Below are 25,902 nucleotides of genomic sequence, written 5' to 3'. Positions count from 1 at the left end.
TTTTCCGTCCACTAAAAGAAGCTTGGCGGCAGTCAGTTAAAGAATGGGAAGAATAGCATCCAGGAGGGGTAGTGAATAAGGCTGTATTTGCTTCTATATCTACATTGGAGCAAGCTACAAAAAAAGCTGTAAAACTGAAACAGTAGTAAACGGTTTCAAGGTTTGCGGATTGTTTCCATTTAAAGCAGATGCTATTGACTACACAAAATGTTTAGGTAAAGAAGTAGTAAAAAATTTAATCATTTCAGATCATCAAAAGAAACCCAAGATGAACTATAATACTTTTGTAAATATCTTAGGTCCTGAAAAAGTTCATAGCTTAGAGAATTTAACAGAAAATCCAAAGAATAATCTACCTAGCGATGATAATTTGAATTTGTTGTTCAAAGTTTGGAATTTTTTTGAACATGATCCAAAACATTCGGACAATCCAGTGGTTCTAAAAAAAAAGACACAAACATTAATACTATTCAAAATATAGCTATCACATCTCCAGTTAAAAATTCTGAAATAAAAACATCAGAACAAAGTGGTATTGAAAATGTAAATATTTCTGAGAGTAGTAGTACCAATGATATCCATATTCAACAATATAAAACTAATGTTTATGACTTACCTTCTACAAGTAAAATTATTGTTAAACACGAATTGTCGGGTAATGTTTTAACTTCTCCTACTGTACCGGAAAGAAAAAATAAACGTAACACAGAACGACTTCCTTTTGCTATTACATCTGCACGATATCAAGAAATGTTACGAAAAAAGGAAGAGTTAAAAGAAGAGCACGTAAAACAAAAACAAGAAAGGAAACGGAAAAGAGAAGAAAAATTAACCAAAAACCAGTGTAGCAACAAAAAGAGTTCAAAAAAGTCAAATGTTCTATTTGTTCAAATGATATTCAACCGAATAAATTAAAATGCGATGACTGTAGTCGTTATTATCACGAATGTTTTATTCCTGTTAAGCATAGACAGCATATACCTAACGATGGTGATCTATTTATATGTCACAACTGCTTCAATCTGCAGGATAGTGATTCCGATGCTAATAACAGTAACCAAGACAATGAGGATGACGACATTGACGAAATTTTCTCTCCATACAAAGGAGCACAGAAGCAATTACAAAATTTAATTGTGTCAACTGTATATTATAGGTACCCCATACCGCACAGAAATCTTTGGCTTTTCTTGTAATTTTCATTTGTTTCTAGTTTTTTATTGTGTTAAAGCAATTATCCAATATCTAATTTTGAGTGTCCTGTAACTAAATAAACTGTCCAATAACTATCATTTTTGTAACTATTTTTAATAAATATATATTGACAAAAAAGATTTAAAACTTTCTTTAAATCCTTTTAGCCATATTGTAATAAACTGTTTAGACTATGTTTTGTATAAATTTCAATTCAATCTGCAGAGAACAATGTAAATTACGAATTTTTAGTTGAAATTTTCTGAATTGTCCAATAACTGTATGGTTTACCCTATTTTACTTTCAATTAAACATGAGAAAAAATTTTTATTATAATTTTCCTTTCATGTTTTCTAAATTTTTGTGTAAATATATTCTTAAAGGATTTTTTTATTTATTATTTTGTGATAAAGGGTGATTGATAGGGGTTGAAAAAATCGTAAAGAAATATTTGAATTAAACGTGATAAATTGATATCGATTTAATATAAATAAGGTATCAAATTGTATAAGTAAGCCAGTAAATAATTTTTACATTTCTTTTTTTTTCGTAAAAAGGAATGATTATGCGGGTTTAAAATTAGAAATATGAAATATTTGTGTTAAATACGATAAAAGGTGCCAACTCATTATAATTGATGTAATAAAAAGTCATTAAATTATTTTTCTCCAATTCTAGATTAACAGGAAGTGCTTTATATGGGATGAAATAAGTAAAAAAAAAGGTTAAAAAATGATAAATTTAAATAGTATATTCAAGTATCCAAAAATCTTAATTCTATACCTAAAATGTTATCAAAAAATTAGTTATTTTTCACTTTTATTTCTTTTTTTTTTTTAAGTGGTATTTTATACCCTTAAAAACAATAAGCATCTGCATAGGGTGTAAGGTATTTATAAAAATCAATAAGTCTTTAAAAAAACCGGAGATCATACCTCATTTTTACTTTGGCTGAACTATTTCAAGGTATTTTATTTTCTCATTTTTTTTAGACCGCAACCACTAAACTTCGAAAATCCTCGATATAATCTGCACCCAACATCATCAAAGCAAGCGGTGTACTCAACTCTTTCTCATACAGTACCCTACAATCTCAGAAGAAGATTCCAGAATCCGGTTCAAAGATCAGAGGTTCGAGACGATAATTTTGTATATGGATCACACAAGGAGAAAGTGCTTAATCCAGACGAGATCAACATCACCATGCAACCTGGTACAACAGTAGTAACACTTCCTAAACTGGAATCAGAAAATGAAAGAAATTTTGTAGTCACCGATCCGCCTGTAAAACCATGCCAACAAGGATACAAGCAATCTGAGACAAAAGAACTAATGGAAGCTGTTGAAAGTAAAATTGATAATGTCTACTTTACTACAAACAGACCCCTTTCTAAAGACCACAGAGACAGATCTAGAAGAGTATTTAATAAGATGTTTACAAGAAGACATGATCTAGTGCCTGTCAAGTATATATTATATATAGATAGGATTTATCACGATGGTTGGTAGAATTTACTTAAAATGTTAGCTTTATAGTTATTATAAATATTTAATTTAATAAACTTTTACAATATAGTAATTATTAATTATTTGTAATAGTCTTAATTTGTACCTTATATGCCCAATGGAGTATTTTGAGTTAAAATTAATCTTATATTTAATTAAATGAACTAACCTCAAATAGGGTAGCGGGTAGATACTCTTTTACGTTCCCGGTTGAAAATAGATCTACTTCAGGGATGCGACCCTGCCCACGTCAGCCATAATTATCTCCCAATCTCCTGGTACCTGGGAGAAATTATGTCCCAAACCCATTCTCCCACCTAATTACCAAAGTTTCCATTCACATATCCTACTCTGTCAGACAGCAGTATCAGTACCAAGATAGAGTAAGGGAAATGATCCTGTATCGGTATATTATTGGATACTAGAGCTGTTAAATTAACTGAACGATTACCGGTATAAGTAATCCCCCACTTGTTGGTCAACAGCTACGGGTGGAAGAACCGACACGTGGTAGGGCACTTCATTGCCCTGGAGCATAAAAATTAACTCCGAAGGTGGAAGAACTAAATTAGTCAACGGCATTGGGATGTGGAAAGCCAGGGGATGACTACCACATTAAATGTCCGTAAGGATATCCTTAGTAAAAATCATCATGGATCCACTAATGGATAGTTAACTTAATGATCATGGAGCTCGGAATCCAAGATCCGGCAGGGGAGGACAATCAGATTTAGACGACAGGGCCTCTCAGGTCGTCATCAAGGTAAATCCCTGTCAAGCAAATAAGACTAACTCTATAGCCTTGAAAATCGGAACATGGAACATAAAAAGTTTATACCAATCAGGCAAACTGGATAACGCTGTGTCGGAAATGTGTAGAATGAAAATTAACATACTGGGCCTTAGCGATATACAATAGCCTGAATCAGGAAAATGTAACACCAGCAATGGAACAATGTATTATTCTGGAAACAACGACTCCAAGCACAAACAGGGAGTTGGCATTATAGTTGATAAGAATTCTCAGAAAGCTGTTTGTAACTTTGTTCCCTACTCTTATCGAGTATTAATGCTATCTCTAAACTCTCATTTAAAACGTAAAATAAATATAATCCAAGTATATGCACCCACTGCAGACAAGGATGAAGACACCATAGAGGCCTTCTATGAACAAATCGATAATGTCTTAAGGCTAACTAAAAGACAAGATATAAATATTATAATGGGCGATTTGAACGCTAAAGTGGGCAAAGGAGAAGTGGAGAATTGCGTGGGGCGATATGGTCTCATATCAGTCAGTCTACTCAATCAGAAATCAAATAGATTATATTATCGTCAACAGAAGATATAAAAATTCTATAATATTATCTAAAACTTATTCAGGAGCGGACATATCATCCGATCACAACTCGGTTGTTTTGTCTATGAGAGTAAAACTAAGGAAGGTCAACAGCCCTAGCACCAAGAAAATCATGGATACAAGACGTCTGAAACAAGACAACACATATGCGGAAACGAAATTTAAAATAAACGAGAACTTAAGGAAAGTCAACGAAGATAATGCGGAAACTCTAACTATTGACCAAAAATGGGGAAAAATTCAACATGCCCTTGTATCAGTTGGAAAAGAAACTCTCAAACCACTTGGAGAAAAAACAAAACCTTGGATGACAGTAGAACTTCTTGAACTTATGGAAGAACGAAGAAAACATAAAGTAAAAGACCTGAATAGATACAAAGAAATTCAGAGAAACGTCAGAAAGAAAATTCGAGAGGCAAAAGAGAGGTGGCTCTCCGACAGATGCAAAGAAATAGAAGATCTGGATAAAAAATATGATAGTTCTTGGATATTATCGGTTATTAAAACTATGTCATCTGCGAATCTCAATTGGCTTAAGTATGATCCCTCGGCGTTGATACCCTTGTTGTTCCATTCTAGTGTTTTGAAAATGTCTTCTAGAGCAAGGATAAATAGTATGGGAGAGATGGTGTCTCCTTGTCTTACTCCCCGTTGTAGTCTTATGGGATTAGTTTTTGTGCTTTCGTCCAGCTTTATCTGCATGGTGGCATTTTCATATATGTTTTTAATTATGTTAGTGTATCTTGTATAAATCGACGAACTCCATATAAATTGGAACATTATACTCGGTGCATTTTTTTTGTGTACTGTTTTGTTGTACTCTGTATTGTAGTATTCCAAATATTTAAAGTGAGTAACTCTCTCAATGTTTTGTTGATCTATCTACAGGGAAGCGGTTGAGGTTGGCGACTAAATATCATAAATGTTGTCTTAGATTCATTTTTAGACCCATTTAGTTCTATGTTGTTAATAGGTTCCACTTTCAGCAGATCTCGAAAGTGTGTTACCCATCGTAACAAGATATCTCTTTGTTGATAATTTGCCAAGTTGCCATCCTTATTATTACAGATGTTGATTCTCGGTTTGAATTTTTTTCCAATAATGTTAATTTGGTGATAGAACATTCTTCTTTTCCCTTGACTCATGTGGCTTTCGAGCCGTTCTAATATATGTAGTTTACTGATTGTTGTTTCTTTTTTCGGTGTATGCGTTTTTCCTCTCTGCGTAAGTTTTTCTACCTACCTATTGTTGCCATAGTTCTTTATTGTTGTATGGTCCTAAATGCCTCGTTCTTCACATCTGTTATTTTTTTGCACTCTTGATCGAACCAGTCATTTCTCTCTTTACTTCAAGATAATCCCAATGTGCTTTCTGCTGCTAATTTCAAAGCCTCCTTGCAAACTGGTCAATTGTCCAGGTTTGTTCTAAGGTTTCTTTTATGTTTGACTGGACCTGTTTCTCTAGGTTTTTTTATATTATTTAGCATATTTAAATTATATTTTATTTGTCTAGTACCCCCTTCTTTTTTTACGTTCAAAATTATTTGTCAAAACTTGGCTGCTGCCATGAAGTGGTCTAAGTTAATAACTTAAAAAAGTATTAGATTATATTTAGGTTGTGTGATCTCCCGATACAAAGATTAGGGAGAAAAAAAGCCGAAATAAACCGGGAAACAAAAAACAACACAAGACAAATTAATTATTACGTTTCTTGTCACTAAGAACTGAGCCGAGTGAACTCGCTATATAAAGGATTTATCAGTTTATAATTTTTAAAAAAATTAGACAATGTAACTAGAACTGATGACATTTATTTAAATTCAAATTAAATGAGGCTAAAGAATATTTGTAACGGCGCATTCCAGTAATTTGAAGATATTTACTAAAAGCTTTATGAGATCAATCACAACTCCTGCAAGGTTTGTTGCTGTTAAGTTTTCTATCAAGCTTGTACCAACTTTAATTATATCTTCCAGCTCTGTACATTTAGACCCAGTCACAGAAGACACCACCAATCCATCTAAAACATTAATACTTCTTTAGTAAGAAAATAAGAAAGTACAGTTTTAATTTACATTTCAGTTTATATGTTTTAAGAATGTAAGAGGAGTTAATATAGTCCGGTCGTCAGAGATTTGACATCTTAAAATCATAGAAACAAGCTGAATTTTGCTGAAAAATTTAATTTTGACAATTTTTGTCAGATCAATTTACCAAGAATCTGTACATCGTAGAAAAAAAGGTCTCAAATAAAAAATGTAGCTGAGATAATTTTAAGTAAAAATGTTTAGTGGCTCTTTTTGTGTAGAATGAACCGTTCTCTCAGAAACAACGCTTAAAGCGAACAGCAATTTTGAATGTCAGTTACGAGCGCAAAATCAATTTTAAATAAAATTTGTATTATCTCGACAGTAAAAATTCAATATCTTTATATATATATGTAAAGAGAATTTATATGAAGAATTCAATCGATAAAATAAATTTGTAGGGTTAAGTAAATAAATGCTATAAATTAATTGCGGTTTTAGTGTTAGTCTTAGTAGGCTGTAAATAAATTAAAATACGCATTACACTATATTCTCTCACAAAAAAGCAAATTATCATAAAGCTAAATAAGATAAAATAAGATAAAAATTATAAAATTTTATTACCTGTCTTATTACAGCAACAAAGAACAACAATAACAACAGCTGAAAAACATTATTTATTATTTCATGATAATTATTAGGTGATTATTACTTAGTTATAAATATTTTTATAAAAACTATAATATCATCAACTTACACTGGATGTGTATCGATAAGAATTGTACTGATATCCTTAGTTTCTTGAGGGTGTTTGTAAACAAATCAAATTAAAATCAAATTGATTTTTTATTGATTAATTAGAGATACAGAAATGGATTGAGAAAAGAAAATCCATAAAGAATAGTGATATAAACAGCTTAAAACAACCTAACGTTAAACTAAAAGTCACAGAAAAATTAAATGAGGCAATAGCAGATATCACGCAAGATCTAAACAACCGGAAAGTATAGAAGACAAATGGAATTGTATTAAAAAAGCTATCGTAACCACCATTAAGTCTCTGATCGCTTCCCAAAAGTACAAAAAGAAGAATTGGATGAGTGATGAAATATTATCAATGATGGACGACCGCAGATCATTTAAAAATAAAGACCGAACCAAACATCAGCAGATTAACCGACAAATACGAAAAATGTGTCGCAAAGCTAAAGAACAGTGGCTGCTATACAGGTGTGCAGAAATGGAGGAATTGGAAGAAAAACATGACCACTTTAACACACATAAACTCGTTAAAAAAGTGACAAAACCATACAAAACCTTGCAGTTTTAACAGTATTGTGAAGGACAATAAATTAATTACTGATCCCAAGGTTCTACTTCAACATTGGAGAAACTGCACACAACAACTACACTCAGACAACACTAGAAGAAACTCTGAAAGTGAATATAAAAGTGAACCCTCCTCCAAAATGTTGAAGTCAGAAATTGTAAGGCAACATCTGTAAACAGAGCAAATGGGGAAAAGCACCAGGCCCAGACGACATATACATAGATGTTCTAACAATGTTGAGTGAAGACAATATAGACGCCTTGGTAGATCTTTTTAATGCCATTTATGGGTCCGGTCAAATATCACAGGATTGGCTTCAATCAACCTTTATACCAATCCCAAAAAAGTCAAACGCTAATAGTTGCGACCAATTACGAATGATCAGCTTATTGAGCCAGGTCCTAAAACTCTTCTTAAAGATAATTCACACCAGAATATACAACAGATGTGAAAGAGACATTAGCCCCACATAGTTCGGTTTCAGACAAGGATTTGGCACAAGAGAAGCACTTTATAGCTTAACTGTCCTACTTCAGAAATGCAGAGATCAGCAAAAAGATGTCTTACTATGCTTTATAGATTACCAGCAAGCGATTGTATTAATCATTCAGAATTAGTAAGATTGCTCTAGGAACGTTCGATAGATGAGAATGACCTTAAAATCATAAAGAACCTTTATATGAATCAAGTGGCATCTGTGAGAGTAGGACTGGAATCTACATCATATTTCTCAATCGAAAAAGTTGTACGACAGGTTTGTGTTCTGTCACCCCTCCTTTTTAATCTTTACTCTGAAACGATTTTCGATAGAGTCCTAAGTGACACTGAAGATGGAATCAAAATCATTGGACAGACTATTAGTAATCTTCGCTATGCTGATGATACAGTCATAATAGCTGATAGCCAAGAAGCGCTACAACGACTAATAGATAGAATAAACACTGAAGGAGAACGACTGGGCTTGAAGATTAATATAGACAAGACGAAGGTAATGATGGTTAGCAGAACACGAAATATGCAATTAAATATAAGAGTAAACAATAAGAACATCCAAAAGATCCCCAAGTTCAGATATCTCGGTAGTTGGATAACTGAAGATCTAGATCCAGACATAGAGATACGTAGCAGGATTGAGCAAGGGAGAACAGCATTTACTAATATGAGAACCTTGCTAAGCAACAGCAGTCTTAACTTAACGCTTCGATATCGCTTTGTAAAAAGTTACATTTACTCCATACTGCTATATGATGTAGAAACCTGGACCATAAAGGCCAATGTGATGAACCGATTGGAAGGCTTTGAAATGTGGGTATTTAGAAGACTACTTAAAATTCCCTGGACAGATCACACAACAAATGTCGAAGTAATAAATCGAATGGGCAGAGAACGAGAATTGCTGCCAATAATAAAAAGAAGAAAAACTGCTTATCTGGGTTATATATTTCGAAATTCCAAGTACCAGTTCTTAGAGCTTATTATGGAAGGGAAGATAGAAGGAAAACGGGCCATCGGAAGAAAGAAATACTCATAACTTAAAAACATAAGGGATTGGACAAACCTCGAAGCCCATGCACTCTTTAGAACCACACAAGACGGAAAGGAGTATGGCAGAATTGTCGCCAACATCCACTATTTGGATAGGGCACCATAATAAAAAGTTTGTAAACAGCGAAACCGGTAGCCCATTCTTTTTTCAACTTATAAAATCTGTCACGGATTGTGAGTAGAAGACTTATTTCCCATTTATTTATGGGAACATTTATGAATACGTGCTCACACCAGCAACTCTTTCATCATTTGGTAAATGTAAACTTTCAAGCTCTAGGCCCTCAAGGTATGTTATGTTTTATAAATAAATAAAAAAATGTACATTAAATAGCATGTCGTAATAGAAAGCGAAATATTCCCAAACAAAACAGTTTTGATTTGTAAAATTCGAAGTACTATAACGAGGGTATCTTGCTAGTAGAAATACTCACCAAGAATATAATATACTTTTTGGTTAGACGAAGCCATTGTTATATGTATATAGCTACAAAATTTACTTGACTTAGTAAACCCAAAAGAGTGTGTATCTTTTTATACATATTTGAAATAATTGTTTCACAAATTATAGAGATTTAATACCTTCTTTTAAAAAGATAATAGTAGTTATTATTTTAGTTCTAATAATATGCAAATCTCAAATAGTAAGTATTTTATCTATAATAACAGTATTGTTTGAATAGTCACCTAGTCAAATTGATAACTACATAGAATACTTGTTACATGTTAACTTATTGGTATATCATTACCACTTTAGTCTCCATTTAATTTTAATAAGCTTCTACCCATTTATTATCATTATGTCAAATGTTTTTTATTAGACAGGTATTTATTAATAAACAATTAGTCACAGAGTATAACCAATTACGCATCTCTTTTAATAATAATCAGCTTTTTTGCATTAAATGCTATAATTTATACTAACCCTGTTTATGTATGTTCTAATATGTTAAAAAATGTATAGGCGAACATTCTAATTAAGTAGTGACTAGAATGAATATTGACCAAAATTCTTGGTCGTGGTCGTGGTCTTGGTCTTGGATTGAACGATTTAGATCGATTATTAAATTGAAAGCAAATTGAATATGTAAACCGTTAAGGCGCGTTTTCACGGGTCGATCTGGATTGACCGATTTAGGTCGATTATGAAATTGAAAGCAAATTGAATATGTAAACCATAAATCGACTTGGCCGTTCGGCGGAGTGAGTCGATTCGACCGAAGTAGAAAGACTGTCTACTTTTGATGGGCGATTGTCGCCGAATCGATGACGAACGACTGGAATCGAATGTGTAAACATCTCGTCGAACGAAAACACAACGTGCAGAAAGCCGAGTAGAGTACTTCTAGCGTGTATACAGTTGTTGTTTTTAGTGTGACAAGCTGTAATTTTGGGAAAAAATGAGTGAAAATGGTCAGATGCAGACATGGCAAGATTTTTGGATGCTTAATAAAACTATGATGTATTATGGAATCCACAAACTGAGCTTTATAGCAATCTACAAGCGAGGCGAGCAGCATTGCAAGCAATTCTACAACATATAAATAAACCAAATATGTCTGAAAATTACTTGAAAAATAAAATAAAAAATATTACAACAACATACAAATTGCTCAATTAATTAACTGCACACCTACATTAATTCAACATTTATCGCCTATCGTGTAAACCTTTTTGCTTTCCACACAGATCGAATTATGGTCGAACGATCCAAATCGTTCAACCTAGATCGACCCGTGAAAACGCGCCTTAAATCGACTTGGTCGTTCGGCGGAGTGAGGCGATTCGACGGAAGTAGAAAGACTGTCTACTTTTGATAGGCGATTGCCGCCGAATCGATGTCGAACGACTGGAATAATCATTTTTTACTAAAATAGATGTTAGATAATATTATTTTTCTTCCAAAAACAAATTGTCATTAGAACAGGCAATTTTCATTTTTTTTGTTTGGTTTTTGGTTTGGTTTTTTGTATACATTAGTCCCATATCCACTATTTTCCTTTGAGATTAAAACATCCAGAAAAGGTAACGAGTTATTTTATTTCTTTTCCATTGTAAATTTTATTGACTCCTCCTTTTACCTTTTATTTATATTAATCAGAAATGTATCCAACACAACATCTACATATTTCCAACATATTGTGGGCTTTAAATTTTGATTAGGAATGTTTGTTTTGAAGTCTTCCATCAATATATTAGCTAATAATGGATTTAAAGCACAGCCCAAAAATTTTGTTTATAGAAATCATTGTTTAGATAAAAATAAGTGTTGTCAGTAGATCGTGTCAACAGTTCCATTATAGCTGATACATTTAATTTGGTTCTAGTTGTTAATCTATCATTTTGTAATTTGGTTCTAATTGTTTTCAAAGTTTTATCTAAGAAAATACCATCTTAATGGTGCATTTATAAATAGACTATTTATGTAAAACCTTACTTAGAAAATATTACATATACAAATCAATGTACCAAATTATAATAACATTTAAAAATATAGATAATTTTAATAAAATTTGTTATTTTTTTCTCTATCTAATTTTGTTTTAAGTCAAGCATAGCTACAGCTATACAGATCCCTCTTTATAATAATAACTTTTCAGTTTTTTTTTAATAATACATCATACACAATAATAATACACAAAAAAGGTACTTGATTCATTCATGCCTAATTAATATATAAGATCAGTCAACCTCCTGTATATAAAATACCAAATTTTTATTGGAAAAAATGCTGAAAAATATTTTTTAAAATAATTTTTAAAAGTATTTTAAAAGACCTTTAATTTTGATTTGCTATTATTTACTATTAATTTTAGAGTTATTCTTATAATTTAAACATTATTAAATTTATCAAACGGGTTAAATAGATGGATTGAAGTAATTATATTATTAATTTATAAAAAAAATGTTGCCGGTAATGCTTAACGCATATTTGTATCGTTTTTTTGAATTTTCCCAGCAGTTTTTTCTAAAAGTTCTTTAAAATGTGCATTATCCATTCTTAAATGATTTCTATAAGCCTCTGGATCTCCCACAACCATTTCTTGGAGCAGGCTTTGTGATGCACCATGAGTATTTCGTCTTAAAATCCACGGTCGTGTCCACCACCTTCGTTTATTTTTCTTTTTGTTTGATTTGGCGATTTCTTCTCGAATTGCATAACAAATTAATTCCACACCTACATTAAGAATTTCACGTGTAGCCATTTTGTACTACAAATAATTCAACATTCATCGACTGTCGTGTAAACCTTTTTGCTTTCGGCACAGATTGCATTATGGTCGAACGATCCAAATCGTTCAACCCAAATCGACCCGTGAAAACGCGCCTTTACTTCGCGCAGCGATGCCGTTCCTGTCGGTACAGTTACAGTGGTAGTGGTAGGTGTGTAGCATGATACGGCATGATACTATAACAAACAAGATATGCGCTTCGAATGCTCCGAATACAACGATGCAAACTAACGGAGAAGTATTAAATAGAGTAAATGCCGCTCGTGAGTTATTGAAAAGTAATAAAATAAGAAAAATATCAGTCCTAGAGCATGTTGTTAGAGATATCCGGTACAGAACCCTTTAGCTTATTATGAAAGGTAACATCAAGGGCAGCAACGGAATTGGAAGGAAGCGGATGTCACGGTTCAAGAACATTCGCGATTAAACGCAGTGCGGAACAACTATGCCTATTATCTGAAGACCGTGAACAACTCGCCAATGTAATTGCCAAAATTAGAGTGACCTAATATGTAGCGTTTCAGTTTTCTTAATTTTAAAACTTTTGACGAAACTGTACTTTTACGTTAACCCTCTATCTATAAATTATCTGGGTAAAATTAAGATACAAATTTATATTTTCTCATGGGAACAAAACAACCACGTAACTGTAAACTCCTCTCAAAATGTAATTAGTTTTGCCCGAAGTTATAAAAGAAATAATACGACTTATCTACAGTCAGTTCTTAGTTTTCCATCGAAATGTCGATTTATATTTAATTGATTTAATCTCGATTCCCTTTATAAGCTCCCTAATTTTTGTAGTATAGCTGTATTTAGTATTTCTTGTTTTTTTATTGTCAAATCATTATCTTTTTATTATCTAACTTTTATTTATATATCTGTCTTTGAGCTGATATTTCCCTATTAACTACATCCTTTTTCTTCTTCTTACGATCAGCGATGTTGGCGATCAGCATAGCTATCCTAACTTTACTTGTAGCTATTCGAAATAGTCCGGTTGTAGAAATATTGAACCACTTCCTTAGGTTTTGAAGCCAAGATATTCTTCTTCTCCCCGGTCCTCTCTTCCCAAATACCTTGCCCTGAAGAATGAGTCGCAATAAGCCATATCTGTGTTCATTTCTCATAACATAGCCAAGATATTCTAATTTGCGCTCTTTGATTGTGTTAGTGATCTCGCATTCCTTGCCCATTCTACGTAGGACCTCAATATTTCACATCTTCCACCCATGGAATTCGTAAGATGCGCCTGTAACACCACATATCGAAGGCCTCGAGCTTTCCTAAAGAAGCTTCAGAGAGCGTCCATGCCTCTACTCCCTATAATAATGTAGAAAATAAATAGTATCTGATGATATAGATTTTGATACTAAGCGGTAAATCGTGACTTCTGAAAAAAGACTTCATCTTTACGAACGCTGATCTTGCTTTCCCTATGCGTTGTTTTATTTCAGTAGAGTGGTGCCATTGACTGTTTAGGTTAGTACCAAGATATGTGTAGCTGTTTACCCTGTCGATTGGCTGTTGAGTACATGTTAAATAGTACTGGAGACAGAATGCATCCTTGTCTCACTTCTCTGTCTATGGAGATTGTCTCTGTCAACTGGTCATTCACTTTAATGTTGGAAGTTTGGTGAATGGTGAATGAATCGTGTTTCTGTTGTAATAGCTGTATTTCCGCACATTGTTCTGTCAGCTGTGTGTCCTTAGCCACTCTGATTGCTTTTTTGATCTCTTTGTCTATTCTTTTGTATAATGTTTAATGCTGATCTTTGACCTTTCGCATCTCTTCCATCATATCTAGAATCTCATTTGTCATCCACGATTTTTTCTTAATTTTTGGGGATTTGAGGAATTTTTCTTGTATGTCTATGAAACTCTTTGGAATTTTTCAAGCTCCTGGTCTATTAAATCCGTTTGAATAACGGTATTCAAATTGCTATATTATATATACTGTTTTACACTCTCTTCTGTGCGTTGATCTTTAGAATAGCTTGATGTCGTATTTTGGGTTGACACTACATCGAATCTTCTTTGGCCTGATCCTCATTTTGCAAATCATTGGGTTATGGTCCGACTTGACATCGGCTCAAGGGTATGGCTTGACTGATGTAACGCTGTTACGGAATCTTTTATTAATCATAATGTAATCTATTTGATTTCTGACTATGTGGCCTGAAGAATCGTGAGGTGATTTCCACGTGTATAATCTTCTGTATGGGAGTTTGAAGTAAGTGGTAATTACAAACTCTACTTCTGATACAAATTCTGCCAATCGGTCTCCTCGCTCATTTCTTTCTACAAGTCTAAACTGTCGTATGAACTCTCCTGATTGAACTACACCGTTACCCACCCCCAATGAGGCCTCCGAATTGAGAAACGCGGTCTTCGTAAATTCTTGCTGAACGATCAGTTTTATCCATCCACTCTTGTTAGCTTTTTCGATACAAATATGGCAGCGAAAGAAGGAGAAATCAAAATGTAACACCCATATCCCATATTGTTCTGAAGCTATTTTCTTCTGGCATTTTAAAGTAATTACTATTTAAATGGGAATAAGCCACAATTAAAGGTTAAATTATGTTTATTGACGTTTCAATTTCCACTTCGGAAATCTCAGTTCTCAAAATACAAACATTAGCAAATTAAACAAATTTTTTGTTTTTCTGTTATTTAGTGAAAATAATTTAATTTTATCTGACTCATTTATATTGACAATTCAGACATACATTCTTCTTCCTTTGCCCTATCCGTATCGGACGTTGGCTATTAACAAGGCTATTTTGACTTTGTTTACGGCACCTCTGAACAGTTCGGTCGATGTTAGTCCGAACCATTGTCGCAGGTTATGCATCCATGAGTGTCGTCTTCTTCCCGGTCCCCTCCTACTGTCGATTCTTCCTTACGGTACTTAGTATGCGTCATGACATGTCCGAAGTACTCAAGCTTCCGTTTCTTTACGGTGAAGATTATTTCTTTGCTTTTGCCTATTCTCTGCATTACTTCCACGTTAGTGATGTGGTCTGTCCAGGATATCCGAAGAATACGGCGATATATCCACAGCTCAAAGGATTCTAGTTTCTTCAGGGTGGCTTCCGTTGTGGTCCATGCTTCTGCTCCATAGAACAAGACCGGGAAGACATAACACGTGACCAGTCTTAATTTTAGTTCCATTGAGATTTTGCTTGTGAACCACTTTTTCATATTGTTGAACGCGGTTCGCGCTTTTTCAATTCGTGATCTTATTTCTGTTGACTGGTCCCATTTTGTGTTGACTGTGATTCCAAGGTATGTGTATGTCTCCACTTGTTCTATTTTTCGGTTGTTTAATGTCAATTGCATCGGAGGTTGTTGTGTTCTGCTGATGAGCATGCATTTAGTTTTGGTTGTATTGAGTTCTAAACCATATTCTTGACTTGCTGTGTGTATGCTTTGCATGAGTCTTTGAAGCTCGTTGCACTCATTTGCGATAATAACTGTGTCGTCAGCATATCTAATATTATTGATTACCTCTCCGTTTACTTTGATACCCTCCGAAACTTCTCCCAGTGCTTATCTGAAGATTTGTTCAGAGTATATATTGAACAGGAGCGGCGAGAGGACGCATCCCTGTCGTACATCCTTTTTAATATCTATCTTCCCACTGTGTAAGTTGCCCATCTTTATCTCAGCACTTTGGTTCCAATAGAGACTGGTTATTATGCGCAGATCCTTGCCATCAATATGCATCTTCCTGAGCATTTCCATGAGTTTATCATGTTTGACCTTGTCAAACGCCTTGGAGAAGTCGATGAAGCACAAGTGGACGTCCTTGTGTATGTCTCTGCATCTTTGAATTAAAACTTGCAGACTGAAGATCGCCTCTCTTGTGCCCAATGCGCTTCGGAATCCGAACTGTGACTCCGATATATTTGCTTCGCATTTGTTATATATTCTATTGTGTATGATTTTGGTGAAAACTTTGGTAATGTGATTTATCAAGCTTATTAAGCGGTGTTGATCACAGTGTTTTGCACTTGGTGTTTTAGGTATGGCTACAAAGGTCGATCGAAGCCATTCCTCCGGAATCTCCCCTTTGTCCTAAAAGGTGTTAAAAAGGCCTGTCAGAAAATCGAGGAAGTGGTCATCCGTTTCGCATAGGAGTTTTATGATCTCGCCCTGTATGTTGTCGGGACCTGTCGAGACATACATTATACATTTTAAAGTAGACGACTTTAAAATGATATTGCCAATATTGTTAAGTTGCGCTCCTGGGACGACTTTACTTATAAGATAGTTCATTCGATTACATTAAATCAACTTTAACTTGAGAATATCCGTCAGAAAAGGTCATAGCATGTAATTCGTCTTTAAAAAGACAAATACATGCCATGATGACAGTAAAATTCTCCTGTTAGTGATTCCATAGTAAATTATGAGGGAAAAACCAGTAAAAAACCTCATAATACTATCCCGACATGGTAACTATTTGGTCGTGCATTTAGTTTACCTTCAATAAACACCAAATTCTGATTTTATATGTTTGTTATTTAAAAAACATACATGATGTATGCTCTATATGTTACTGACTTACTAATAATGGTATTTTCCTTTTAATAACTTCCTCTTTCAATATGGGTAACCAGATCCTACTACATTCTGCCGAAGAATTTGCGACACAATTCGTCTCATTTAGCATAATTAGAGCCGCTTCTTTGATTTTTCTCTTTTTACCATCCGTTTCTTTTAGGACTATATTTGAATCATTCCATTGAATCCTATGTTTATTATCCCATGCGTGTTTACATATTTGAGATCTATCAAATTCTCTATTTTTAATATAAGATTGATGTTCACTTATTCTAACATTTAATGGCCTTGATGTTTCACCTAAATAAAACTGATCGCATTCACAAGGTATTTTATAAATGCAATTCTTTGTCATTTCTTGTTCATTGTTAGGTTTGGTTTTGGACAAAATAGATCTCAACGTGTTTGTTGTTTTGAATGTTGTTGAAATGTTGAATTTATTTCCTATAATTCAATAAACGTAATTTAACCTTTAATTGTGGCTTATTCCCATTTAAATAGTAATTAACCATATCCCATATTTAAAAATTTCAATGAAATGTAAAAAATGACAATATTAATAATGTCACAAATACCTTTATTAAGATTAAATTAACGTAATACATTTCTGTTTAAACTTATTCGAATCTCTTCAGGATAACAAAAGAAACTAACAATTATTTATGAACAAAACAAAATTAAACGATAATACACCAGTGGCAATAAAAATGTTACTCTCATTTTTTTGAGACAATTTTAGCCTTTTTCAAGAAATTATTTAATCTCGTGCAATCTTCACTTTCTACTGAAGTATCACTGTCCCATCTACGCACTGCCTTAGGCGGTACCGGAGTAACCTTAGGAGCCTTTTTTACTGGCTTCGGAATACGGAACGCATGTAACTGCTTTTCTAGCTCTTTTAATTCATTTTCTAAAGTAGCTTTTTCTTCTTCTAGCTCGATGATTTGGCCTTGAATATGTTTAATTTCATTATCCACAAATTTGATGTGCTCGTCCCTATTATTATTCTCAGTTTCCAGCTCTGTTATCAACGTTTGAAATTGCTCTTGCTTCTTCGTTAAGCAAACGAAGTGTTCTTCTTTTAAATTATTATGTTTTGATGTTAATTCTTCTAGATATTCTTCGTTTGACTTCATAAGTTGGTATATATCCTCATTTGACCTTTCTTCAAGATTTTTTATATACGTTTCTAACATCTGTATATCTGAATCCATAAGATTAATTTCATTTTTCTGTGCTTCTATCTTTTGTGTCAAGTCCATGTCCAAGTTTTTATTCAGGATTAAACGGGCTTCATGTTTGGATAAAATTTCATTATAAGAGTGTATTTCTTGGGCAAACCTACTTTCAATACTCTCTATTTCGTTTAAATCTGCATTAGCTCTCAGTTTTTCCAATTCATTTTCGGACTCCTTTATCTCACCGTCTAGCTCCAATAGCAACTTTTCAGATTTTTTTTGTTCAAGCATAGATGTTTCCAATACATTCACAGCATTTTTTAACTCATCTTGAAGCTGGGATACTTCTTTATAACTTTCCGTGATATTTGTCGGAATGATTCCTTTTTCGGTCAACTTTTCTATTTTGGCCCGTCTCAATGATTCCACCTCAATCATCTCTTTGTTTATTTTTTCATTATCTATATTCAATCTTGTAATATCAGCTCTTAGCGCCACTTCATCGTCTTTAGAATTAAGGGGATTTAATTTCTCTTTCATTTCTTTTACTTTTATATTCAAGCTTTCAAGTTCCAACTTTAGACTGTCATTTTCATCAACTAAAGTTTTCCTGCTTTTTTCTTTTTCAAAATTGATCTCACGATTATCTTCTATAGCCTGCAGGAGCTTATTTTCCTCTTCTTTAACTTTTTCAACTATTACATTGTATTTTCCTTCATTTTCTTCAATTTGTTTACTCATCTCGTTCAACTTGGAATCTTCCACTTCGATGACTTTGGTTAAAGGTATTATTGTAGCGTATAGTGTCTGTGCTGCTGACATAAATTCTTTGTTCATGTCTTCAAGGTGGGTTTTCAAAATCGTTCTATTTTCGAAATTGGCAAAGTTTTTGTTAACGGTTACCTTAAAATCCTTAACTGAACTTTCCAAATTCTTGAAATGATTCTCATTTTTTCTGATATTTTCCTCCAGGCAAGATATTTCTTCCATTTGATGTTCCAGGAGTTCCATCATTTTCTGGGTTTCATCTAGAAAAGAAACAACCATATAAAAGTTTTAATTTTTTTATCTCGTTGATTTTATTATAGCAACTATTTCACTAGACTATTTTGAACTGATAAAACGTCATAGCAACGCCACGTTTCCTACTGACAAAACTCCACCCAATTTTGGACAGATATAATGAATCCAGACGAAAAATCAAGATTTAGATGCCAGTCAGGTGAAGAAATCAAATAATTGGTTTCGGAAAATGTCACATTGAACACGCAGAGGTCCAGAAGCTCTATTTGGGCCCAATTTTCGGAGTTCCTACGGTTGAAAAATTTTACGCTTGAAAGATGTACTACCATAACGGAACTACACTCTGGGCCAAAATTAACCACCTTAAAAATGGGTAATTTTTGATGTTTTATATCAGTGGCTCCCATGATCGCCCCCTTAGACAGGTTTCACCAATTATGAATACTATAATCACCCCCCCCCCCCAAATTAAATTGAACCAAATAATGAATCAAATACCAAAAGGTAAGTATCCCTATTTATTTATTTTTACATTTCGTAAAATGATAAATGGTTATATGTGTGTAAAAGAATTGTTAATGGCTTCCTTGGGCCTGCTGTCCCTTACATAATTTCTTTATGTCTGGCTCAATTTTGGTTAATAACAACCTCAAATCCCCTCTTTCTATTATGTCGAGCCTATTTCTTCGTCTGTTTTTCAATATACACACAGAACTAAAACCTTTCTCTACTAGATATGTTGTGGAGAATGCTAATAATAATAATTTGATTGCATTCCACAAGATTGGATACACTTCTTTTATCCGCGGCCAAAATCTTTCATACCCACACTCGCGAAACAAACTTTCAATTTCAACATCATGTTTCAAATCAATCAAGTTTTCTTGAAGAGAAGGACATACCGTTAAAACTTCCACGCTGAAAGGATTGGTAAACCAAATTGGCACTTTCTGACTAGTCAAATCTTCTAATCGGGACTGCAGATCTTCTTTCAGTTTTTGAAGGTAGAGGCAGTATGTTTGAAGATACTCAGAATCACCACAAGAATATTTCAAGTTAAGGAATTTGGTCAGATCTCTTCTCTGCATATTTTTTTCAAAAATAGATAGTTTGTCAATGAATGCTCCGACTACTCCCTCCGCTTTGGCCATATTTATGTTCTTTCCCTGTAGTTGCAGGTTCATTTCATTTAATTTTTGAAAAATATCTGATAAGTAAGCGATGTCATTTTGCTTCTCTTGTAGTTCTGTACTCAGTGTGGGGTCAGTAGTATTAAGAAATTCAATAACAGTATCCATGAGACTGAAGAACCGCCGTAAGCAAATGTATAGAATTAAATTGTATTATGATTCATAGCTCTCTGTGACTAGACGAGATATTTGTGTTATTATTACCTGCATTGGTATACATATATTTACTTTTTATTATCCTATGGATATCCGATCGAAAGTATTGTATTTTTTCTCTTTTCTTATTTTTCTCAATTACATATTTCTCGGTTTCCGGATGCTAAACGCCCCCCCTTATCGCCTCCTTTTCTCTGTCGTCCCTCATATCGCCCCCTTCGCTCTGTCGCCCCCCGGTTGGAAATCACTGTCTTATATCTCCTAAACCTGTTGTCCGATTTAAGTGATTTTATTCTAGCATTTATAAAACATTGAAATTAAAATTATTAAAATTAAATTAAAAATAAAAAATTAAAATTTATAAAAAATTAAAACTATAGCCTCATGTTTATTCAACATTTTGTTTTTTGATTCAATAGCTTATGTTGGATAATACAAAAGTTAGGTAGTTTAACAAGTAGCCATGTTTTTCATCAATACAGACGATTTAACTCACCAGCAAAATTAATCCCACCACCTTTATTATTTTTTTGTTTACATTACCTGTGACACTTTGCTTCCTAAATTTGTGCCATCGAAGGATTTTTGGCATATAGTCGTTGTTCGACATTGTTGCAAATCTGTTTCCGTGTTAATAACAATTCTTGAACAATTTTTAATTAAAATTAAATTTGTAATTAAAATTAACAATTAAAATTGTTATTTTATATCATTGTGAGCAAATATTGTTTAAGTTGAAATTTTAGTGTTTATTTATTGTGTGTGATCTTAAAAATGCAACTCGTTCCAACTGATGCTGCTAGGGCAGTGGCTTTAGTTGATGCTGGTAACAGTCAACATCATATCGCTGGTATACTCGATGTACCCAGAACTACGGTGCAAGATACCATCAGACGATTTCGGGAGACAGACCATTTCATTGTCACTAAAGTATTGAGAAATCGCTTTTGCGCCGCTCTTGAAGCTCGTAGGTCTCTTCTTGAGGTGAGAAACGTTAGTGTGAGTAGACAAACGATTAGAAGAAGACTGTCAGAAATAAACTTGAGGGCTTTTCGTCCAGCTCGCGCACCACAATGCTCCCACAACACCGTAGGGCTAGACTTCATTTTGCGCGAGAATATGCTAATTGGACTATGGTGGAATGGAAGAATATACCGTTCTCAGATGAGAACAAAATAACCCTAAAAGATCCAGATGGATACCAACGTGTCCATAGGCGTCAAAATGAAAGGTATGCTGCATGCGCTATAACCGAAACAGTGGCTTACCGAGGAGGGTCAATAATGATTTGGGGAGGTATTTCTTACGAAGCGCGTACTGATCTTGTTGTGTTCGGTAGAGGCAGTGTGAATGCCCAAGTATACGTGCAAGAAGTTCTGCAAGACCATTTCATGCCTTTTGCACCATTCATTGGTGATAACTTCAGACTAATGCATGACAATGCACGTTGCCATACAGCAAGATCTACCCGTGACTACCTTAATGAGGTCGGGATTCAAGTTCTACTATGGCCAGCACACAGTCCCGATCTTAACCCAATTGAGCATATCTGGGACAACCTCGAAAGACGGGTAAGAGCAAGAGTACCAGCCCCTGCATCCTTTGAAGAGATGAAGACAGCTGCGGTAGAGGAGTGGCACAATATCCCCCAATCTGATATCCAGAATATCATGAATGGATTGCCAAACCGGCTCCAAGAAATCCTCAGGGCTAGAGACGGCAACACCCATTATTGATACCCAATTTTTGAAGTTATACTTCTATACGCACGGTCGGCGTTGGAAATTTGCACAGGAGTGAATCTGTGAAACCATTACATATGTAAGATAATGAGTAAGAGAGAGACATAAGATATATATTCTCTCTCTTCCTCTCTCGAGAATAAAAATGTTCCTTTTGTATATATATTTAATATTATAAATATATTATATTATATATGATATATAATATTATATATATAATATAATATATATTAATATTATTATTTATGTGATATGTTTTGTATTATTTATTAAATGTTCATAATTATTTTAGGCTTTTGTATTTCAAAATAATCACTGTATGACAGACAACTGTCAATTTTGAAATCCGTTAGTATCATGTCTAATTGGCAAATCTTTTACGTGAGTTCGAATCCCAATATGAATTTCTTTTTTTATTTTTGAAATATTTAAAAACCTCAAGTTAATGTTATTAAATATATTAATATACGCAAAAATGCAAAATTTTAAAATAAAATGAAAATTTACAACATAATCCGAGTTGTTGGTTTTATTTTCATTAACATATTAATACAATCCTTCATTTACTATACTCCTATTACAGGTCAAATGTTTATATACAGCAAACGATGCGCCATATACCTATATACCTAATTCTTTTTCTCTTTGTACTCTCTCTTACCTATAGCATTAAATATGTAATGATTGTGCAGATTGACTCCCATATAAATTTGTAACGGCGAACGCGTGTATAGAAGTATAACTTCTACCGGCAGTCCCACTGGACTGCCACACCCGTTTTTTTTTTTCAATTAGACTTTGATTTCCAAAATATTGTTAATTTGAATTTTCTGCGAAGATTTTATTCATTGGATTTTTACTGTAACTAATGACTTTTTTCAAAAAGATTATTTTTTCTCTTCCTCGGAGATAAAAATTGATAAAAAAACGTTAGTTGTTAAAGCACCTAACTTTTGTATTATCCAACATAAGCGAATCAATCGAAAAACAAAATGTTGAGAGAGCATGAGGCTATAGTTACGATTTAATTTCAGTATTCTACAAATGCTAGAATATTCCACAGGGTGATGCAAACTTTAAGAAAAAAACACAGTTTGTTTAGTACACCCGGTATACAATACAAATTTACCTGTTTAGCAACAATATTATTATAAAGATATTGTCAAGGAATAAGGCTATAACATATTAAAAAAATCACTTAAATCGGACAACAGGTTTAGGAGATATAAGAAATCAAAAATTACTCATTTTTAAGGTGGCCGGTTAATTTTGGCCCAGAGTGTAGCAAAAATTCTCGAGGAATATGCCTTTAACATGAAAAAAGGCAATGGCGAAGACTATAGAGTCATCTGTAAAGTCAATGTGAAATCCTACAGCAAAAATGGTGCAAAAAAATATTTTAGGGAGTACGGCCTAAAAATCGACCCTTTCAAAGATATATCTTTCAAATGTGCAAGATTGGTCAGAGATACTAAGCGGAGACAGCTTCGGAGTGTTCAAGAAAAAAGAAAACTCAGTTCAAAAGCATTATCCACCGAAGAACTATTAAAAATCATCCAAAGCTACGACGAGAAAACCCCGGATAGAGCACAAAAAAAGTTTTTTCACCTTTGCTTATTTGAACTTGCTTGGAGAGGCAATGAGGCCGTAAACTGTAAGATTCACTTTTTCCAGAAGGAATTTGATGTTAACAGGCCGAATTGAATACAACAGCATTTTTTCCAAAGCAAATCAAGGCGGTTCGAAAAGTTTGGCAAGCAGCAAATGGCTGGAAAAAATTCATCAAACGAAAATTTATGCCCAGTTAGATTATTTTTGAAATTAATGGAAAAAAACGGAACCAAAGATTTTATCATACAGACTCTTTCTTACCGTTCACCCCAACTGGAAGGATGGATCTTGGTTCAAAAACTGTGCACTTGGAATGAATACCATATCTAAGTGGACAAAAATTTCAGCTGAAAAAATTGGAATAGACACAAAAAAACATAAAATAACAAAACATTCTCATCGATCTTCACCAGTGTCAGCCTTGTTCAAGCAAGGTGTTTCTGAACAGGAGTTAATTAAATTAACGGGTCACTCAAATGCAAGCTCTCTAAAACCATATCTGCAGCTGTATTCCAGTCACCATCAGAAGTTGATCGAAAATCTCAGAACAACAAATAAAGCTGAACCTTCGAGTTCCCAAATGCTACAGGTCAATAATACCTACACAAAATCATGCTTTGGTAGAAAAGAATGGGCAAACTACTATAGCTTAGAATAATTGTATATTTAATATTGTTAACAAATAAATAAAGATTATGTTTCCTTGATATGGTGCATTAATTGTCTCGTGAAATAATCTTGTTGAATATCATTCGAAAGAAAATTATTTACCGGCAAAATTTTCTTCTGGTTTTATTCAAGTTTGTTGCAATTTTCGCTCATGAAATTTTGACAAAATCACTAGACTGACGTCTCGTGAATTAACTGTCAAAATTTAATTCGCGAAAATTTCCAGCCAACAAACTTTCATACCAGTCGAAAATATTGTCGGCAAAATTTTCTCTCTTATGATATTACATACGAAAATGTCACTAAACCTCTAAAAATCATACGAACAAACTGAATTTTGCTGAAAATGTCAATTTTGGCTTCTCCGTAGAGCCCACGGCTCTTGTATTCAACATTTTTTTAAAACGAATACACAAAAAATTGGTTGCACATGATTTTAATCAGCTACACAAACAAAACCACCTAATCCAAAATACCATTCTTATTTTAATAATCAGTTTATGGCACACATAATATCTGCTTACATGGTAAGCACTGAAAGTGTTAAAGAGACGCGGAATTTGTATTCGTTATACCTAATAATGTTTCTCGAAAACCGTTTTTATGAAAATAATATTTCTTTATCTTTAGTGGTACGTGGGGTAAAATTTTTCAATAGCAATTTTAAGTTTCTTACCATAAAATCATTAAAAGAGATTTCAGCTATTGTCCTGTTATTAAATGACATACCTAATACGCAAAGAAAACCACATTGTTAAAATACTAAGCCATATTAAAATTTTTATTAAGTAATTTAAATTTAGAGCAGTGTTTTTTTAAAAGTTACGCAAATAATTACGACCATTTATTAATAATTATACATAGTACCAAATTTTATTAATTTAAACGTTTACCTTGAATAAGTTTACAGTCCTTATCGGTATCCATTTTTACTTGGGTAATTTTACCTTATAATTATTTTAATAGAAATTTTATTTTAAAATCTGTTAATAATTTGAACAGTTTAATTATGTATTCGTGAACTAGGACTGACAATCAATGTGTGTAGGTATATGTCAAACTCAAAGCCACCTTCTGATTTGAAATTATAGTTAGCTACCTACCTGAATATTTTTTTGCATATTAGACCATATTTTTTATTTAGTTCTAAATAATTGTATTTTATTAAATAGAAATATTTTCTGATGATACTTTCTTTCAATATCATTAAATAAATATGTAGTAATAATTTTATAAAATTACAATATAATTTTTAAATGTCAAATTTCTAGTCATACAAAATGTGACTAATGTTCCAGTTAACGGGTTTTATATGTAGTAGATTTTAAATGAAAATAATTTGGATATGTATGGATCTTTATTTGGAAATGAATAATTTAGTAATGTCTTAAGAATATTTATGAAAAATATTTTTATGTACTTGTTTTTAAGTTCGTTTTAATAAACACAATACGGATATTAATCATTATATTATATTTTATATTTTTTTCAGAAAAAAGTGTAGGATGGTTCCGCATCTACTAAACATTGCAGGTGTCTGTATAATTTTGTACCATCGGCATGCACT

At 33.2% G+C, this 25,902-nt stretch overlaps 2 protein-coding genes across 2 annotated transcripts in view; one reads left to right on the top strand and one right to left on the bottom strand.

The window, feature by feature from the left end:
- LOC140438033 (uncharacterized) overlaps nucleotides 1–2,769 on the top strand; it is a 46,671-nt gene extending 43,902 nt beyond the window's left edge. Inside the window, exon 9 of the mRNA XM_072527748.1 lies at nucleotides 2,187–2,769. Coding sequence (XP_072383849.1) covers nucleotides 2,187–2,703 — 517 coding nt within the window. The 3' untranslated portion in view covers nucleotides 2,704–2,769. The remainder of the gene's footprint in view (nucleotides 1–2,186) is intronic.
- A 14,563-nt stretch (nucleotides 2,770–17,332) lies between these two features.
- LOC140438486 (uncharacterized) lies at nucleotides 17,333–25,398 on the bottom strand. The gene is made up of 2 exons (XM_072528144.1): nucleotides 25,229–25,398; nucleotides 17,333–18,972 (listed from the first exon to the last, which is right to left on the bottom strand). The coding sequence occupies exons 1-2, from the start codon at nucleotides 25,260–25,262 to the stop codon at nucleotides 17,483–17,485; spliced, it is 1,524 nt and encodes a 507-aa protein (XP_072384245.1). The 5' UTR covers nucleotides 25,263–25,398; the 3' UTR covers nucleotides 17,333–17,482.
- Between the last annotated feature and the right edge of the window lie 504 nt (nucleotides 25,399–25,902).

Source organism: Diabrotica undecimpunctata, chromosome 4 (genome assembly GCF_040954645.1).
Source record: "Diabrotica undecimpunctata isolate CICGRU chromosome 4, icDiaUnde3, whole genome shotgun sequence".
In the NCBI taxonomy this organism is placed as follows: Eukaryota; Metazoa; Arthropoda; class Insecta; order Coleoptera; family Chrysomelidae; genus Diabrotica; species Diabrotica undecimpunctata.
Note: the sequence above shows the minus strand (reverse complement) of the source record. Positions and strands in the feature narration are given on the sequence as shown.

Coding starts and splice junctions, on each gene's coding strand:
- LOC140438486 (XM_072528144.1), bottom strand. CDS start 25,262: ATGGATACCGATAAGGACTGTAAACTTATTCAAG. Junction 18,973..25,228: donor GGACTGTAAACTTATTCAAG/GTAAACGTTTAA, acceptor TTTCTTTTCTAG/ATGAAACCCAGAAAATGATG.